Source organism: Microcaecilia unicolor, chromosome 1 (genome assembly GCF_901765095.1).
Source record: "Microcaecilia unicolor chromosome 1, aMicUni1.1, whole genome shotgun sequence".
Taxonomy (NCBI): Eukaryota; Metazoa; Chordata; class Amphibia; order Gymnophiona; family Siphonopidae; genus Microcaecilia; species Microcaecilia unicolor.
Genome location: NC_044031.1, coordinates 188,801,797 through 188,822,247, shown reverse-complemented (window position 1 = coordinate 188,822,247; position 20,451 = coordinate 188,801,797). Strand labels below are relative to the sequence as shown.

General features: G+C 40.8%; 1 protein-coding gene across 3 annotated transcripts in view; it reads left to right on the top strand.

The window, feature by feature from the left end:
- TRAK1 (trafficking kinesin protein 1) overlaps window positions 1–14,835 on the top strand; it is a 140,925-nt gene extending 126,090 nt beyond the window's left edge. For all 3 annotated transcript variants that reach the window (XM_030203331.1, XM_030203320.1, XM_030203309.1), the window contains exon 15: window positions 13,542–14,835. In XM_030203331.1, coding sequence (XP_030059191.1) covers window positions 13,542–14,334 — 793 coding nt within the window. In that variant the 3' untranslated portion in view covers window positions 14,335–14,835. The remainder of the gene's footprint in view (window positions 1–13,541) is intronic.
- The last annotated feature ends 5,616 nt before the right edge of the window (window positions 14,836–20,451 follow it).

Sequence of the window (20,451 nt, the reverse complement as noted above, 5' to 3'; positions counted from 1 at the left end):
AAATATCCAAACAATAGACAAGTGGAGAGCTTACACTGCTTACAAAGGAACAAAGTAAGTCTAACATTGGGCCATAAACATGAGACTGATTTAACAAGAAAATAAAATGCCAGAATACAAAGAGGAGGAAGAAAACATAAGTGTGTTTTATAAGTGCATATGTTTTTATGCAACATCCTGCTATCTGGCCAGCTTAAAAAGAAGATATGTTCAGGAACTGGACCGAGATCCAACCCCTCCCGATCTTCTCCATTAGTAGCATGCTTCACTGTCATTAAACCAATAGACTAGCCCAATTTTTAGTTTTCTGGAATACACTTCCAAGCCTGTTACTATGAAGTACTACTGCTATTAAATATGGGATTATAAGATGTATGCGGAACTTTACAGACACACAGTGAAGTTTACAGTCTAGTCAGTGAACAGACTCTGAGCACAGATAGACAATAAAGAAGAAACATGGTAAAATGCAGTGGCATAACTAGGACTGCAGGGGCCCTGAGCAGAAAAAATAATAAAGGATCCCTATAATGTCAACTCACCCAAGGTAGTAAGGACTGGGGGGTAGGGAAGGAGGGATCCCTTCACAGCGCCATTAAACAAGCACTGCAGAAATAAATTACATTCCAGACTTACATAGGAAACCTGTCATAGAAATAGAAACTGGAAATCAAGATATCAGGGATGCACATTTCCCCAAATCAACATATTACAATTAGAGCTGTACCGAATAGCATATTTTACTATTGGGCCAAATACGAATAATGAATAGTATTATTCGGCTGAATATGAATACTGAGTATGAATAATGGGCATTGAGCTTTAACATAACAAATAATAAAAGAAGCAACACGAAAGTGGAGATCATGTTTATTTCAGTAGTATTTAGCACAGTAGAGCCTCGGATTATTCGTATTTGAATTTAAATCACTGTTCGGACAAATACAAATAATGTATTTGGGGCACTATTCAGGGCTGAATCAAATCGAAACAAGTATTTGGTACAGCCCTAATTATTAAGAAAAAAAAGCCTTTTCTACCTTTGTTCTCTAAGCATTGTTTTGGTCCCAGTGTCTCTTCTTTTTTTCTCCGTTTTTTTTTCTCTAGGGTCTCCTGTCATTTTGACATTTCTTCTCTTTGTCCACTATCCATCTTTTCTCTGCGTCCATGTCCATCCTGTCCAGTGTCTCCCATCCTATCCCCCGTCTCTGTCCTTTCCCTTCCTATGTTCAGCAACTGTCCTCTGTGCCCCATCCTCCCTCCAACATCCTTTCTCTGTGTCCTTATCCTCCTCCTCTTTTGTCCAGCATTGCCCTTCTGTGTCTGTGTCCCTTTGCTGCCTCCATGTCCAACGTTTCTTCTCTGTGTACCTTTCCTTCCCCATGTCCAGCTTCTACTCTTTCTGTTCCCTTCCTCCTGGATGGCCCCTCATAGTCCAGCATCTCTCTCTCTCTCTCCATTGAGCCAGCATCTCTCCCTTGGTCATGTCTCTATCTCTGTCTCCCCTTCCCCCAAGTCTCCAGCAGCCCTTTGTTCTTTCTCTCTCTTTTCCTTCTGCTTCCCCTTCCCAATATAGTATCTCTCCTCCCTCCCTTTGCTTCAAGTCTATCTCTTCCCTTTGTTCCAGGTCTCTCCCTCATCCCTCTGTTTCCTGCATCCCTCTGGTCCAGCATTTCTTCTCTCTCTCTCTCCCTCCGCTTTGCTTTGGGTCTCAGTCTCTCTCTCTCTTCCCCCCCCCCCCCCCCATAGGTGCAGCATCTCTCTAACCTCTCTCTCCCTCCTCCCCCTAGTCCTTGAAACAAATGCCTGCCAGGATCTTTCCTTTGCTGCGTTTTTCCTCTCTGATGTAGATTCCTGTGGGTAGAATGTGGCAGAGGAAGGACCCTGGGGGGGGAGCCAAGGGAGGGATGCTAGAATTGCTGGGGGGGAGGGGAGTGATCAATCGCAGGCAGCCCCTATTATTGGGTGGCCCTGGGCACTTTGCCAGGCTCATTCAATGATAGCATCACTGCTGGAGAAATGTAGTGTGGCTGTTAGACCAACGTTTCCCAACCTTTCTCATTCAATATCAACCAATTACAGATGACTAGATCACAGTAGAACACAATGGAATCACTATAATAGGAACTATATTTCAGGAGAAATAGATCAAACGATGATGGAAGACAGTGACTATTACCACTACCCTTCAACCCTTGGAGCTCACGATTTGGCCAAGACACATAACTGTGACAATCATGAAATTTTGGGAGTGATGGGAGAGGCAAGTTAGGAATTGAAAGCAGTGTCAATAAGGTGGGTTTTTGAATATCAAAGTGGCTAGGTGCGAGCCAGATGCTCTGATGCAGGAAAGTCAGACCAGGCATTTGGTGAAGCAAGATAAAAGGTGCAATGCTGGGATTGGACAGTAGGGGAGAACATCACAAATAGTAGCAGTCTACCTGAGATGTAGAGTTTGGAAGCTCCAGATGAGGGAGGGTAGGTAGGTAATGTGGGGTGCGAAGTGCAGTTCTATAGAAGTGCATTGTGATCTTGTGCATGTCACTTAACTCTACATTACCTCAGGTACAAGCTTGGATTATAAACTGTCTGGGGACAAGAAAGTACCTACAGTATCTGAGTGTAACTCGCCTTGAGCTATTACTGAAGAAGGTATGAGCTAAATCCTAAATCTCTTCTCTTCCCTTCTATGTGGTTACAGCTTTGAAAATTACCCTCATAAGGGGTAATTTTATAAAAGATTTTCTCTGAGAACAAGAGTGTAAGAACATAGCATAAGAGTAGCCATCCTAGGTCAGACCAGTGGTCCATCTAGCCCAGTATCCTGTTTTCTGAATAGTGGCCAAGCCAGTTTACAAGTACCTGGCAGAAACCCAAATCTGGCAACACTCCATACTACAAATCCTCCAGGAATTTGTCCAAACCTTTTTTAAACCCAGATACGCTAATCATTGTTACTACATCCTCCAGCAAAGAGTTCCAGAGCTTAACTATTCTTTGATTGAAAAAATATTTCCTTCTGTTTTTTTAAAAGTATTTCCATGTAACTTCCTTGAGTGTCCCCTAGTCTTTGTACATTTAGAATGAGTAAAAAATCGATTTACTTCTACTTGTTCTACACCACTCAGGATTTTGTAGACCTCAATCAAATCTCCTCTCATCCTTCTCTTTTCCAGGCTGAAGGGCCCTAACCTCTTTAGCCTTTCCTCATACAAGAGGAGTTCCATCCCCTTTATCATTTTGGTTGCTCTTCTTTGAACCTTTTCTAATTCTGCTATATCTTTTTTGAGATACGGCGACCAGAACTAAAAGCAATACTCAAGGTGCTGATGCACCATGGAGTGATATAAAGTCATTACAGTGCTTTTGGTCTTATTCACCATCCCTTTCCTAATAATTCCTAGCATCCTGTTTGCTTTTTTGACCCCTGCCGCACACTGAGCAGAAGATTTCAGTGTATTATCTACACCACCACCCAGATCTTTTTCTTGAGCGCTGACCCCTAAGGTGGACCCTAGCATCAGGTAACTATGATTCGGATTATTCTTTCCAATGTGCATCACCTTGCATTTGTCCACATTATATTTCATCTGCCATTTAGACACCCAGTCTTCCAATTTCCTAAGGTCTTCCTGCAATATTTTACTATCTGCATGTGTTTTAGCAACCTTGAATAGTTTTGTATCATCTGCAGATTTGATCATCTAACTTGTCATTCTGATTTCCATATCATATATAAATATGTTAAATAGTACCAGTCCCAGTACTGTTCACCCTCCTCCATTGAGATAAATGACCATTTAACCCTACTGTCTGTTTTCTTTCCAATAACCAATTCCTCATTCACACCAGAACCTTGTTTCCTATCCCATGACTCTAATTTTCTCAGGAGTCTCTCATGAGGAACTTTATCAAAAACTTTCTGAAAATCTAGATACACTACATAAACCGGCTCAACTTTATCCACATGCTTATTCATGTCTTTAAAGAAATGAAGCAAATTGGTGAGGCAGGACTTCTCTCGGCTGAACCCATACTGATTCTGTCCCATGAAGCCATATTTGTCTATGTGTTCAATAATTTTATTCTTTATAACAGTTTCCACTATTTTGCCTGGCACTGACATCAGGCCTTACCAGTCTATAATTTCCCCGATCACCCCTAGAACCCTTTTTAAAAATCGGCGTTAACATTGGCCACCCTCCTATTTTCGGGTACTACGGACAATTATAACGACAGGTTACATATTACTAACCTCAGAGCAGAATTTCAAGCTTGAGTTCTTTGGGTACCCTTGGATGTATGCCATCCGGTCCAGGTGATTTACTACTCTTTAATTTGTCAATTTGGCTCAGTACATTTTCCAGATTCACCGAGATTTCTTGTAGTTCCTCTGCATCATCACCCTTGAAAACCAATTCCAATACAGGCTGATCTCTTACATCTTGATCTCTTACATCTTTTTCTGTAAAGATAGAAGCTAAGAATTCATTCAGTTTCTCTGCTTTGGCCTTGTCCTCCCTGAGTGCTCCTTTTGCTCCTTCATGATCTAACAGTCCCACGGATTCCCTCACAGGCTTTCTGCTTCTGATGTACCTGAAAAAGTTGTTACTGTGAGTTTTAGCCTCTGTGGCAAGTTTCTCTTCATATTCTCTTTTAGCCTTATTTATTAATGTTTTGCATCTGACTTGCCAGTGCTTATGTTGCTTCTTATTTTCTTTGTTTGGGTCCTTTTTCCATTCTTTGAAGGACAATCTTTTGGCTGTAATGGCCTCTTTTACTTCATCTTTTAACCATGCTGGCTGACATTTTCTCTTCTTTCCACCTTTGCAAATATGTGGAATGCAGCTGGACTGTGCTTCCAAGATGGTATTTTTGAATAACATCCACGCCTGATTTAGTGTCCTAACCTTTGCAGCCGATCCTTTGTTTCTTTTTAACCATTTTCCTCATTTTATTATAGTCGCCCTTTTGAAAATGAAATGCTGCTGCAGTAGATTTCCTTTGCGGGTTCATCCCTGATAGTAACTCAAAATTGATCATGTTATGATCACTGTTTCCCAGGGGACCCAACACCGCCACCTCTCGCACTATGCCCTGTACGCCACCAAGGACTAGATCCAAAATGGCTCCCCTTCTTGTCAGTTCCTGGACCAGCTGCTCGAAGAAGCAGTCGTTTATTACATCTAGAAATTTTATCTCCCTGGCACTCCCTGATGTAACATTTATCCAGTCAATATCAGGGTAATTGAAATCACCCGTTATTATAGCATTGCCCAATTTGCAGGATGAAGTGTTCTCACTAATGACTGATGTCATCCAATGGATCCTGGCACAGAAAGTGCTTCCCAGTGTCTATTCCAGAAGCCTTTGGAAGTGATTCCCCAAACATACATGCACCTCCTTGCATTGGGCAAGCTCAAATCTTTTGTTTTCTGTGGAGCAGTGAAGGACATATTCCCTCCCACAGCTTGTGACATACTGGCCGCAGCAGATCTTGTTCAGCCTACTTCTGGAGCTAGCCTTTGAAGAACCATGGAGATTGGAATGCTTTCTGACCCTCATCACTTAGTATAAGGGATCCCTCTTACATCCCGACCTCCAGTCCCTAGTCCTCACAGCTTGGATGTTGAGAGGGGTGGTGGATTCCTTGAACTTATCAGAGGGTGTCTCTCAGGTATTGCTTGCTTCCAGGAGAGATTACATTAGGAAATCATATGGTTTCAAATTGAAGAGTTTTGACATTTGGTGTGAAGGCAAGGCCCTAGATCACTTTACCTGCACTATACAAAAACTGCTTTGAATACCTTCTACACCTATCAGTCAGGCCTCGGCCAGTTCAGTAAAGCTTGTCATGTAGAGGGTAAGCCCATCTCTGCTCAGCCTTTAGTTGTTCGCTTCACGAGGGGCTTGCTTTTACTAAAACTTACCATCAAGCCCTCCACAGTGACATGGGATCTCAGCATTGTCCTTAGCCAGCTGATGCAAGCTCCCTTTGAGCCATTTGATACCTCCCACCTGAAGTACCTGCCCTAGCTTTATTAGAGACTGAGGGAGGTCCCACATGACAGCAATGAGCAGGAAAGTACATGCATGAATAATGCTGCTTTTTTAAAGCTACTAGAGTTATTTAAGCTGGGGAAACTTCTCCATGTGAAATCTGCCAGATGACATTACTCATCTGGGTGGACATATATCCTGCTGTCTGTGGAGATTGCCTACTACAGATAAGTAACTTGGTTTTTGTTGTGTAAAGGGTTTAGCGATATATGTGTGTATAAGTATGCACACTGACAAGATAGCACAAATTGCGAACTCCAGACTCTGTTCCTTTATTTTGCTGCACCATACGCCAGGAATAGACTTCCTGAAGCAGTGCGTCAAAGTACAGCTCTGGCTGTCTTCAAATCTAGGCTAAAAGCCCACCTTTTTGAGGCTACTATTAACTCCTAACTCCTGTTCATTTGTTCAGTACCCATGTCTGTTTTATTATTCCCACCTTAGTTAATTCCCTTATCTCTTATTTGCCCTGTTTGTCTATTCTGATTAAATTATAACCTCTGTCAAGCAGGGACTGTCTCTTTGTGTTCAGTGTACAGCGCTGTATACGTCTAGTAGCACTATAGAAATGATAAGTAGTAGTAGTCTGTGTTCCCTGGGGTGAATTTGCGCAGAGTGAAGCAGATTTCCAATGTATGTGCATATTGTATAAAATACACATGTAGGGCCAGATTCTATACACGGTACTGAAAATTCAACGCTCAATGCCATTCTGTAAAGGATGCTTCGAGTTGGTCACTCTTTATGGAGTAGGACTGAGTTCTGAATTCAGCACTCAACTTTAGTTCCAGGGATTAAGGCCAGCTGAAACCTGGTATTTATTTTATTTTTGTTTTTTTTACATTTGTACCCCGCGCTTTCCCACTCATGGCAGGCTCAATGCTGCGGGCAATGGAGGGTTAAGTGAATTGCCCAGAGTCACAAGGAGCTGCCTGTGCCGGGAATCGAACTCAGTTCCCTAGGACCAAAGTCCACCACCCTAACCACTAGGCCACTCCTCTACTCGCCTATATACCTTTATATATAAATCCTGGTGTGCAAACTGGGCGTGTAATTCCGCGATTCTTTAGCACTGTACTCATCTTCTGTGAACGCCCCAGATCCATTCATGCCCTCCCACGCCATACTCGCTTTGAGTTGCACACAATCCAATTTAGGCGCTCATTGTTACAGAATAGCATGTAGCTAGATTGACCCCCCAAATCATAATTAGTGCTTGTTAGCTCCAACAATTTAAACCATTGGAGCCCATTAATTATTGTGGGCACCCAAATTTGGGTGAGCTTTATAGAATCCGGGAGGCGGGTTATTGTATATGCACACACATTTATGCCTGTCTCAGAGTAGCTGTAAATGCATGTGTCAGCATTTGTGTGCCATTAGGTCTCGATCTGAGAGCCTATTTTATAAAGGTATATATGCACCTATGTTTCCTTTATAAAAGAAGCGCCTTTTTGGACTTAAAATATAGGTGTCCTGTAATAAAACCAAGCCCAAGAAAACCTGAATATATCAGAAATAAAATATAGTAGGACATAAAGGAAGAAGACTTAGAAATAAGAGTTAAAGAAAAATTTGATATTTTCGGCACTATAGCTTGTACTTTTGCTTTAAGCCATATTTTCCCTATTCTTGATATTTTCTGACAATAAGCAGGTAATAAGGTGATTTTATAAAGTAGTTTCCTTGTATAAAGTTTGTTAAAGGAGACTTTTTATAAACTTGCCCGGCAGTTGTTATGCATAAAAAGTAGATGTTGCAAAAGATCACTTGTACTTTCACATGGACAGTTAAAAATGCATTTTGCATTCCCAGCACATCTTCAGAGTACCGTATATACTCGAATATAAACCCATCTGAATATAAACCAAGATAAATGTTAACTCAGATGTAAACCAAGGGTTTAAATTCAAGTAGTGGTTGGGAGGTGGGGATAGTGCTGGGCAGACTTATACGGTCTGTGCCAGAGCCGGTGGTGGGAGGCGGGGATGGTGCTGGGCAGATTTATACGGTCTGTGCCAGAGCCGGTGGTTGGAGGCGGGGCTGGTGGTTGGAAGGTGGGGATAGTGCTGGGCAGACTTATACGGTCTGTGCCACAGCCGGTGGTTGGAGGCGGGGCTGGTGGTTGGAAGGCGGGGATAGTGCTGGGCAGACTTATACGGTCTGTGCCAGAGCCGGTGGTGGGAGGCGGGGCAGGTGGTTGGGGGACAGGGATAGTGCTGGGCAGACTTATACGGTCTGTGCCCTGAAAAAGACAGGTACAAATCAAGGTAAGGTATACACAAAAAATGGCACATGTGAGTTTATCTTGTTGGGCAGACTGGATGGACCGTGCAGGTCTTTTTCTGCCGTCATCTACTATGTTACTATGTTCTCCTCCCCCTCTGTGGTGTCCGGAATTCCTCCCCTTCCTTTCCTCCTTCCTCCCCACCCCACCTCCCAACACACCCATAGACCTGCCCACTGCTTTCCCCCTCAGTCTACCATTTTGCCTGGTGGTCTAGTGGACAGTTGGGGCAAGAGCTATTCTCAAACACACTCCTGCCCATGCTGTCTTCCTCACTGAAAATGTCTGTCATGACTTCCAGCAGCAGTTTCACAAGATTGCTCTTACAGGTCATCTCGGCCATTTCGGGGGTGGAGCTACTGCTGGGCGGGTCTACGAGCATGTCAGGAGGAGAACTCTCTTTGTTCAGGAAGAGGCACAGCACAGGGGAGGGAGGAAAATAATACCAGACAGTACAGGGGAGGATGGAAGTGGAAGAATGACAGCAGACTTGAGTATAAACCAAGATTCACCTATGTTGTGTTCAATAAAATAGGCATCTTCTTGGGCTTTCAACATAATGTATATTTTAGTTGAGGAGGAGGAGCACAGACTTAAATAGTCCTTTGTCCTTGATCAGTAGCTTGAGGGTAATCATTTGATTTTACACAGAATACAGAGCAGATCTTAGCCAGAGAATAATACCAAATAGAACCCAAGCCTCTCCTTTTCACAAAGATTTTGAGCCTTAAAGGGCAATCCCATAACTGTGCACACCATGTGCACCTAAGTGCTCAGATCATTGGAACATGCGTATGTGCACTAATGACTATTCTATAAAGTAGCACATTAGTGCATATTTGTATAGAGATGTATATGTGGGCAGAGCATGGATAGGGCTCCCATTTTACATGCATAACTTATTCTGTAAGTTACACACATGGCATATACCACATCAGTGTTTTCCAAGTCTAGTCCTGGAGTACCCCTTGCCCGGTCAGGTTTTTAGGATATCCGTAATGAATATGCATTAACTTGATTTGCATACACTGCCTCCATTACATGCAAATCTCTTTCATGCATATTCATTGTGGAAATCCTGAAAACCTGACTGGCAAAGAGTACTCCAGGACCAGACTTGGGAAACACTGTACCACATAGACGTGCCCAGTTATGTCTGCCATTGATTTGGTGCAAGTGAGCGCACCCTACTTTGTGTGCACAAATGCGGATTTATGCCTGTATTCTATCATAGTAAACCAAGCACCAACGATATTTATAAAGGAGGAGGCAAAAAATTCACCAAAATAATAAGCCCGGTTCCTATCGCTATTTCTTATCAACAAATCAGGTATGCATGCTTCAACCACAAGACTAGTTTCTTTTGAGCCTGGCATAAATAAGTGTGAGCATGTAATCGTCATCAATCCAGTGTAGATTTTTAAATATATTTTCACCTTCATTTTCAGTTGCATTTCCTTCTTATATATAGCATGTATAATAAATCCAAGTACTTAGCTCAGTGTAGCTTCTTCTTAGCTAGCTTCATCAAAAGCCTTCATAAGAGGCACTCAAAAAATCACTGAGGAGACACATCACACCAACATGAATTCATGTTTCGCCACTGGCTGTCTCAAGGTCAGTCTCCATGTAGGTCTTTGAATGACTTGAAGCCATAGTTGTTGCAGGAATAATGTAAAAGTGGAAGCAATGTAGTCTAAATAGGACAAAAAAATAGGTAAAGAAAGGGGAACCAGGAATAAGACTGAAAGAGAAAGCAAACAAGTGTAGGAACAAGTAGGGCTTGTCTACATGAGATCTTCCTCTTGACTGCTTAGCTCCTTGCTCACAGATTCATTTTTTTCCTTCATCCTCTTTGCTAGCAAATGATAATAGGAATCCCACAGTAGTACTTTCATTTTGTTTGTGTTTTTCTCACATTAAGGGGCCCTTTTACTAAGCTGTGGTAAGCACTAACGCATGCTTAGCACAGGTTAAAAATGCCTACCATGGGGCAAGGTGAGGCTTCCCAAGGTAGATTTGGCATCTATACGCTGGGGGGCATGTTCAGTGGTAGTGGATTAGCATGTGGGCGTTGACACATGCTAACCCATAATCCCGCAATTAGTGCATGAGACCTTACTGCTTAGAAAATGGGTGTAGTTAAGGGTTCATGCGCTAATGCCATGTGCTAATGGAAAAATTAGGGCATGGCCATTATTACCGATATACAAAAATTGGCCATTTTACCTAGTGTTAAAAGGTGGCCTCAGCGATCAGGAAACCCATGCGCTAGTAATAGCATAGGCCACCTTTTAGTTAGTAGGCCCAGTGTTATTGAACTCATTACCAATCTGTCTACACCTAGAAGCCTCCTATGAAAAATTATAGGCCCTTTTTTTGAAGAAGTTTTTGACTACTACAGACGCATCAGCAAAGAAGTTTAAAAAATGGTGACAGGTTTTGGATATGGGCCCATGTTGAAATAAATTTTATCTTTTATTTTTTCTATCAGGATATGTAACTTTTATTTGTGTTTTGTCATTATTCTGTTTTTAACTATTATAGTAATGGATTGTAAACCACTTAGCTCTGATTTTTAGACAGTATGGGCCCTGTTTACTAAGGCGCGTTAGCGTTTTTAACGCATCTACAATTAGCGCATGCGCGTTAACCATGTAGGCAACTATAGAGATATTGTAGGTGGTGTACACAGTTTACACGCATTAAAAATGTTAACGCGCCTGTAACGCGGCTTAGTAAACAGGGCCCTATATCAGGATACATCTAAAACTGAAGAACATGCAAATAGCAAGAAAACGTGGTTCGGGCATATTTTGGGTGGGACTGGTGGGGGGGGGGGGGGGGGTAAAAAAAATCAATATTTATTCCCTGTTTCAGAAAGGGAATGAACATCTATGTCCTAGGAGATCCATGTGAAGATTTACACCTTTTATGTTTCAAAAATGGCCAAGATAAATATTTATGTTCAGTCACTCAAAAATTGATGTTGCTATTCTGCAACATGAACATTTATGTGCCTGTCTTGACCCATGGATGTTTTAGACGTTTATCTAAAATGGATGTTCATGCTGCACCTAACTGATGCATAAAAATATTCATTTCTCCATATATTTGAGAACAGGCTGTACATTGGTAGATAATGTTGTGTAATGCTAGTAGAACTTAAGATGTCACGCTAAAAATAAGTGTGTGCTAAAAATGCTAGCATGCCTTTGTAAAAGACCCCCTTAGTCATTGCAGAGATCTGTCTAGTCCTGCAGCATGTCTGACAGTGGCAAACAGCGAATACTTAAGGCTTAAGGAAAGACCATAAAATAGGACATGAAGGATAAAGAACCGATTTATTGAGACTTAAATTTTCAAGAACAGGAATCCACTTTATCAGAAACATGATGTCAATTTACTGGGCAAAACTCCTCCAGTTCCCTGAGGTTAGGGTGACATCTTGGACTGTTTTAAATAGCCTATGCTTGGTGCCTTTTCCATTAATTTTTCCAGTTCCTCTCATGAGCCAAGGTACACCTTTTTTTTTCCTCTACAACATCTTTTGGCTGCAAGCGAGCTGTGCAAATTAATTGTGCCTTGTCTGAAGATGCATTTCCTTAGTTTCTTCCAAACCACCTCTCTGGTAGCTGAGTAGGGTCAACAGCTAAAGAGGTTGTGAAAAGAGAATTTCTGCGTTAAATTCAGTACTTAAAATTAGTTTATTGTGGTCTAGCATTGCCTACCTTTAAACAAATAACTCCATTTAAATCAGTGGTTCTCAACCCAGTCCTTGGGGCACACCCATTCAGTCAGGTTTCCAGGGTTCCCAGAATGAATATTAATGAGAAAAATTTACATATACTGCCTCCATTATATGCAAATATATCTTACATATAGTCATTATGGCTATCCTGAAAACTTGACTGGCAGGGTATGCCTCGAGGACTGGGTAGAGACTAGAAAACTACTGATTTAAATTTATACTTGGATTTTTAATACCAGTCCTTATACAAATAATGCTGATGATAATACATATAGTAAACGTAGAAGTTATTCATTTTAAAGTTAAATGGCAGCCACACCACAGAATAATGACCTTATAAAATAGAATAACATTTGTAAATATGAAGTTACACATAAAATAATGTAAATCCAAATAAAAGCATATAAATTGCAATAATATTATGGGATGAATTCTATAAATTGTGCCAAAAAATCAGCACAAGAACCCGCTTAAGCACTATTCTATAAACCACGCCTAAAGTGCAAATGACCCTCCTGAATTTACACGTGAAGCTCTCTTGTTCTATAATTGTGCACATGACTGGAATCTACGTCCACGCTCCACCCCAAAACACCCATGACCCTCCCATTTCCACGTCCTTTTATTAAAAAGCCAATTATTGGCACTAATTGGCTGCTCAATTAAATTGGGAGTGCAATTTTTTATGACTTTTATAGAATTAGGGGGTATAATCAGAATCATTGGTATTTCCAAGTGGTATCTGATTGCATTTCTCGATAACTTCAAGATCTCTCCAAGCAATATACTGAATAATCACTTGGCACTGACACTTCTATTATCAATGTCATGCTCGTGTGTTTCTTCTTTATCGCTATGGTCAGTTTTCTTACATAAACTTTTTTGGTTTGAATGGGAATGTCCAGGGTGATCCACAGTCCTCTACAGGGTTTTACTCATGCTGCTCAACAGCTTGGTCAGAAGGTGTTACTCATTGGTGCTGTGCCTCCATAGTATTGCTCTAAGGAGCAAGATTCACCAGCTGCTGTTAGGCCATTGGATCAACACACATTTTAACTGCAAAGTATGCTTTCTTAGAATGTTTTTGCATTGTGGAGAGAGTTAAAATTGTAGCACAAGAAGTCAATTAATTGCTTTGAACTGGCATAAACTTACCAGTTCTGTCATTTTCTACCTTAGTTTTTACTCCAATCATTAGCTATACATATTTCTAATATATAATTTACTATATCATTGCTATTAAATGATATTTCTTAATAGGTATAGCACAAGCATTAGATGTTTAATACAGTTGCATGTTTTCTTGTACTTTTGAGATGTTTACTAAATGCATACATTACTAAAATGAATTGTCTTTTGTATAAGTTATGCCTTCTATTTGTCAATATAGTTTTAATTTTTGAAATGTGAATGCAAATATTAATGCATCTTATTTTCTTATAGCCTTAACTCAGCTCCTACGGCAGCTTGTGGCAACATTAACAATTTGAAATCTACTCCAGTAGCTACACCATGCACCCCTCGACGTTTAAGCTTGGCTGAATCCTTTACTAATCTCAGAGACTCTACTACCACTATGAGCACATCTTTGGGACTAGTGCGACTTCTGAAGGAACGGGGAATTTCAGCAGCAGTCTATACCCCACAAACCTGGGACAGGGCCAACAAGGGTGCCATCTTGAATCCATATCTCCCTAAAATGGCCATAATCCCATCCACTCCTCCAAACTCACCTATGCAGACTCCAAGCTCTTCCCCTCCTTCATATGAATTTAAGTGCACCAGTCCACTTTATGACAACTTTCTGGCCTCAAAACCTGCCAGTTCCATTTTAAAAGAGGTCAGAGAAAAGAAGAGTAAAAGGAGCAGTGAGAGTCAGACTGATGTGTCCGTCAACAACCTTAACCTAGTGGACAAAGTGAAGAAATTTGGAATTGCCAAAGTGTCTGGGCTAGCACAAGCTCCCACCATCCATGGCGACCAGGGGCCTGTTCTCTGTGCAGCACAGGGACCTGTGAGGGGCTTTGCTTCTGGTGTGCACATACAAGAAGGCCTTCCTTTAGGCTGCCCTGTTGTAACTACTGCTATTGGAGGCCTTCAGTTGAACACTGGCATTCGCCGGAATCGCAGTTTTCCAACCATGGTGGGTTCCAGCATGCAAATGAAAGGTGCTGCGGTACTAACTTCGGACATACTAATAGGAACCAAGTTGCCCAAACAAACTAGCTTGCGATGAAAGGCATAGTTTTATACATGCTATTTTAAGAAACCAATAACCCCCCTTCTCTTTCTCCCCATCCCTCTGTGTTCGACAAATCAACTTTGTGCCTAATTGAAATAGTGTACACTTTGTATAATTATGTAAATAAGTTTCAGACATAATGTAACTAAACTTGATTATTTTACTGCCTAAAATGGGAGTAAGAAGCACTTGCCGTACTAGATGCTAAACTTTTGAAGGGTAGCATATTTTTTTAAGATGCACTGAATAAATTATGATTTGATAGACGGAATGTAACATTATTGTTTATAGAGAGGGTTACCAGTAGTAGCCCAGCAAGATGGACTCTCAGCTGCTGAAGGCTTAGACATGGTAATGTAGCCCTCTTCATAGGCAGGGGTCACCTTTGTACAGTCAGGACTAAATTTATATACTACTAGTGGAATCCAGCCCGTTTCCTCAACAATGAAATGGGCCCTAGAAAGGCTCTCTTGTAAGCGATTGTTTGTCTCTCCCCTGCCCTCCCCTCCATGTCCAGTGATTCTTCCCTCCCCTCCCCTCCATTTCTAGCGATTCTCCTCTTCCCTGCCCTCCCATCCGTGTCCCACGATTCTCTTCTCTTCTCTCCTCTCCTCCCATCCCATCCATGTCCATCGATTCTGCTCTGCCCTGCCCTCCCCTCGATGTGCCGCGATTCTTCCTTTGTACCTCATTGTTTTCTGGCTGGCCTGGCTGGCTTCCCTTCCGTTGGTAACATCTCATGACGTCAGCCACCCTCCAGCGTTCCCTTCCCTCTCACTGTTCCACCCTTTGATGTCATTACATTTTGATGCGAGGGCGGGGCAGTGAGCGGGAATGGAACGCTGGAGGCTGGCTGACGTCATGAGATGTTACAAACCCAGGTAGCCAGACAGCGATGGAACGTTGGAGGTGCAAATTATTATATAGGATATGTTTGCAAAGAGTTGTTTTCTTAAAGCATTTCAAATAACTTGGGCAATATTCCATACAAATCAAGAAGGCAGGTAATTAGAGCGAGGTCTTACATGTACCCATACTTTACAGCTAAACTATTTATAAATGAGAGAGATCACTGTAGTATAAGGAACCACATGCATATATACCATACCATACTATACTCTTTCAGTGTTGAACACAGATGGAATCATGAAGCCAAATGAAAGTCCTGCTACAAGGAAAAATCTTTGTGCTTTGCAGTGAGAGAGTTAGTGCCTTTTGCTGCCCAGATAGAAAAATGGCCTGCTCTTCATTGCAGTGCTAGCTGCTTGCACAGCCCTGTTCCATGTTGTATTTAGACTGTACACTGGACTGTGGAGGAAAAGCTTTATCACAGAGTTAATCCACTTACAATGAAAACACTGTTCTTGACTGTTATTTTCAAGAGGCATTCAGGTGGTTTTCATGTGTCAGAAGGGATCATGACATCCTTCTTTTAAGGGAAGGGGTGAAAATGAAAGTTCTTTAACAAGGAGAAGATTGTATGCAGTGTTAATGAGAGGTGTGTACATGAGGGGATGAACCACAATTGAATTTAGCAACAGAATGGTACAGATGAAATGTTGGTCACAATAAAACTTGCACTGCTCTTTATCTTATATATTTTGCTACTTTATTTACAAGTCTTATTGCTGTATGTGTAGAGATGGCCATTGTGATTTCTGAGAAAATATTTTTCTTTCTAAACAACTTGAGAGTTATCACTTTCATTCCCAACCCTTTACAGTTGAGGAATCCACTTTAAAGGCATGGATAGTGACCAAACCCAGCATCAAATCCCATTCACGTCCTAACCCCATTTTTAACAGGCCATCCTCCTCCACAAATGCACAACAAATTTTCACAGTACAAATGTAGCAAAGCCAGTCATTCTGTGAATGATGATCTTCTAGTCTTCCTTCTTACTGAGATGTGTGGTAAGCTCACTACTCTTTCCAGCTTCACCTTTGAGTTGTGAACAGTAGCCTAAGAACTATTACTTTAGTCTTTGGCATTATCAATGCTAAAATGTTTTTCTTGTGGCATTAATTTAAATTTTGAAATTAGTTTTATTACTAGTAGATTATTTATGGGGATTATGACATGACTTTAAGGTAGGATAATGAATAATTTCATGTGGTAGAGCATGGAAATATGATATATCTTTCCAGAGAGATCTGTATGCACAAGCACTTGTAACTGCTTACAAAAAAGCTGAATGAAGTTGACTGCTCAAGGCATATTTGATCTTTTAATAAGCTTATGGGTTGGTGCCCTTATCCCCAATACTGACCCTCATTCACATACCACCTATCATGCAATCCTTAATCCAAGCAATCAATTTTTGAGCTGGTACCTCCTTTGACCTTCCAGTTTATTTGGAACTAGCCTGCACTGGGAACACAGCACTATGAGCTTTTATTTTTTGACTACTGGGGAGAGCCCCCCTCATTTTAACACTTCTTGTTTAGCCAGGTCATTGTTGTGACTGTGCTGGAGGAACAAGTCAAGGCACCCTTTGAACCCAGTGCATGTGTATCATGGCTGGGGATCTCGTTCCAAGGGGTTGTGAATGTAACCTACAGGGCTGAGGAATCATATCCAGATCTCCCACATGGCAGTTCACAGCAGTGCCACTGAGCCATTGGGCCAATGCATTCACAGAAAATGTCTTGACTACTATTAGATTGCCAAACCATACATCTAAACCTCCTAGTTGTTTTCACAAGAGTTTTGATCCTTTAAAGCCAAGCAACGAGAGCACTTTATAGATACCTGTAAACTTACAGCCTCACCTACATAACATTAAACCTGTGAAAATTTCCACAAATGGGTAAGTTTGAGAACTGCATACTGCACTACATTTAATCTGTACCATACTGTTTCTAAATCATCAGCACTTCTATGTTTGTGTGTTATTGTCTCAATCTGAGACAAAAATGAGTTGGGAAATCATTAGAACCATTATTCTTTGAATAAGTTAAAATTCAGCATTATGGTCACAAAGGACATATTTAGAGACAATACATGAGCAATTGCATGAGTTTTGTGATGTCTGCTTGTTTTCAGAACATGAAATGTTTTACCTAATATTGCCATCTACCCTCTTTGCTGTTTTATGTATAGACTCTTTGCAACAAACTTAAATATATTTTTATCTGAATGTATCTTAAAACAGCAGAGTAGCAATGAAAGCTGAGAATCATGGACTCTTATGGACCAGTTTGTGTACCCTGATATAGAAAAAGCTTCCCCTCCAATAAATAACTTTGTCAAAAGTGACAAACAATTGGAATCAATCTCATTATCATAATGTATGACTTATGTAGTAGACAATGTGCTACAATACAGTAGATCATAGGACATCAAAAGACACAAAACATTTCTCCACTTACAAATATCAATAAAACCAAAATGAAATGAAAGAGTTGAGCATTTTTATATCTTTGTGTATGTGTACATCTCTATGTGTAGCAGCCACCTTGTATAAAGCAACTAAGGGTTACTTTAGAGGTAGGTACAGTAATTATAAAAGGTGTCTGTGGACAAAAATATACACCCACAGGCACACAAACTGTAAAGGGTGCCCCCCTAGTAATTTTAAAAGTTTAAAGTGAGTACAAATTATTAGGCATGATAACGATAAAAGGCAAAAAGAGAACTGGAATCAATCTTTGCATTCAAAAAAAAAAAAATCTCCTTTTAGCTGGCACACCATAATGAACCACTATGTAGAAAAGAAGAATCATCAAAACAATGAGAGAATGTCCATAATAACAAGGTCATAGTTACAAAAAGAATCAAATAACTTAAATGGGAAGATCCTAGTGTCCAGGGTACAGATTTCTTTTTTCCACTTCCAACTCTACATCATTCATATGCCTTTTCAAATTGAATAGTTTACAAAATAGCTCCTTACTGCTTAAGATGATGCCTTCCTCTCTCTCTCTATTGTTCTGTAGTCCTTGTCTCCTTTCAGATGTATTTGATCTCTGTAGGCAAAGGTTTAGTCAAATGTCTTCCATCTCTCTCTAAGTAGCAAATAGCATTTCTGTTCTCTGCTATGTAGGTGGTCCCTCTAGCTACCCTCCTTAGCCTTAGGTCTGTTGAGTACTGTGGTTTCTTCTGAAATGGCCAGTTTAAGAATAAGCACCTGAGTGGTGTATTATCCCTTTGATTCTTAGTGGAAAGTGTAACAGCAGCTGCACTGCCTCCAACCAGCAGGTCTTTTTTATCCCTGGTAGGAGACAATGTTGTCAGGAGCTTTACTCTTTTGACTTCTTCCTGACAAGAGGTTCAGGATCCAGTCTCCCCATGACCAGATCTCTTTTCCTTTGAGCACCCTTTATACTTCAGAGGGCAGCTGTAAATCAGGATGTGACAGCTCCTGCTCAGACCAGGGGACAGCTGAAAGGCTGGCAACCCCTGTGCTTACATTCCTGATTGCTCCTGAAACAGCTCTCTTTTGACTGATTTCTATACCATGAATGAGGAATATAAAGCTAAGGCTGTGACAGTGCAATTGATAATTGGTCAATATTTGAATGGCCCATGGCAAATTTGGGAGCAACTTCTCAAGCAAGTATAGGATGCAGGTTTCCTGCACGTGTTGCAATGAGATCTTAAATGGAATTAGTGTCCGCAGAGTGTGCCTTGGGCTGCCTGCTTTTGTCTCTCAGAAGGCAGAATGGCTCAGGCTCAAGACAAGGTAGAACCTGAAGAAGATGTAGCCAGTCAGACTATTCATGTATTGTATAGCAGAGTGTGAGCTAAGTTGGCTGCAGTTTTGAATAGATATTTGATTTAAGACAGCAAACCTATGCATGTTACAGATGACTTTACTTGTCACAATGAAGTTGGATAGTAGAAGACTGACAAGTTGCTGTGGTAACACAATGATACACCAGCTGACCATAAGGCACTGCACAAGGTATAGACTTCTGCTGTGAAGAACATGTGCCTCCACTCCTTCAGCAAAGACTCCCTTCCTTTTGAATCTTTCTGGTGTGGGTGTATTTTCTGATATCTTCTGCCTCAATATGTCCTGGGGGCAATTTCTCTAAATGGGTCAGTTTTTGCATGCCAGGAAAGGAATGAACCTTACTTCTAAGCCCTGAGAAAATTCAGGAAATTTGTAAACTGGTACTGAAAAGGCAAAGTCATATTTTGTATTATTTCTCTTTCAGTAAAAAAAAAAAATAGAAGAAATATATTTGGTATTTTAAGAAGTGTGAGAAAAGAAAAGTATTCTAAATTTTGAAACTTTGAAATGTTTGGTATGTAAACACTGGCGTTTGAAACTGCTGTGTATTTGAACAGCTTATGTGCAAGATTGATTCTTCTTAGTGAAGTTGTATTTCAGAACTAAAATGTAGTCACCCTTGTAGGCTGAGTAGTCCTACAAGGGTCAGCTTAACAGACATTAAAGTTTTTCTATGGGAGACTTGAAGTGATTTCTTTTATAAGAGGAAAACTGAGAGAAGCTCCTGTACAAGTTAACCAAAATTGTGAGACAGTAGAACAAAAGTAGTTCTGTGCTGTTTGAGTTATTTATTTATTACATTTATAACCCACGTATCCAAACATCTAGGTGATGTACAATAAAACATTCATTAAAAAACACAAACAATGCACAGTCTTACAAAGTACAAACTCTAAAATCTCAGAACCCTCATCAACCAAAGGCCCTAGAAAATAGTGCCAGGTTTTTTTAGCAATTTCTTGAACTGGGGAACAGATGCCAACTGGCACATAACCAATGATAACGAATTCCATAAACAAGGACCAGCAATAAAAAAAAAAACTCGACTGCGAACTTCCTCCAAACATACCAGATGAAAAGATAGAACGACCAATAAATTCTGGTTTTGAGACTGTAATGCCCGAGAAGGACAATAAGACTGCACACTAAGGCCTTGGTCGTGACACCCTGCCATGCTTTAAACACCAATACCAAAGTTTAAATTCAATATACTGTGCCACAGGTAACCAATGCAACAACCTCAATTGAGGCATAATATGCGCCTCCCGACCCAAACTCAAAAGAACCCGTGCAGCAGAGTTCTGTGCAACCTGTAGGGCCGCAAAGTTGTACACGGCAAACCGCACAACAATGCATTACAATAATCAATAGAA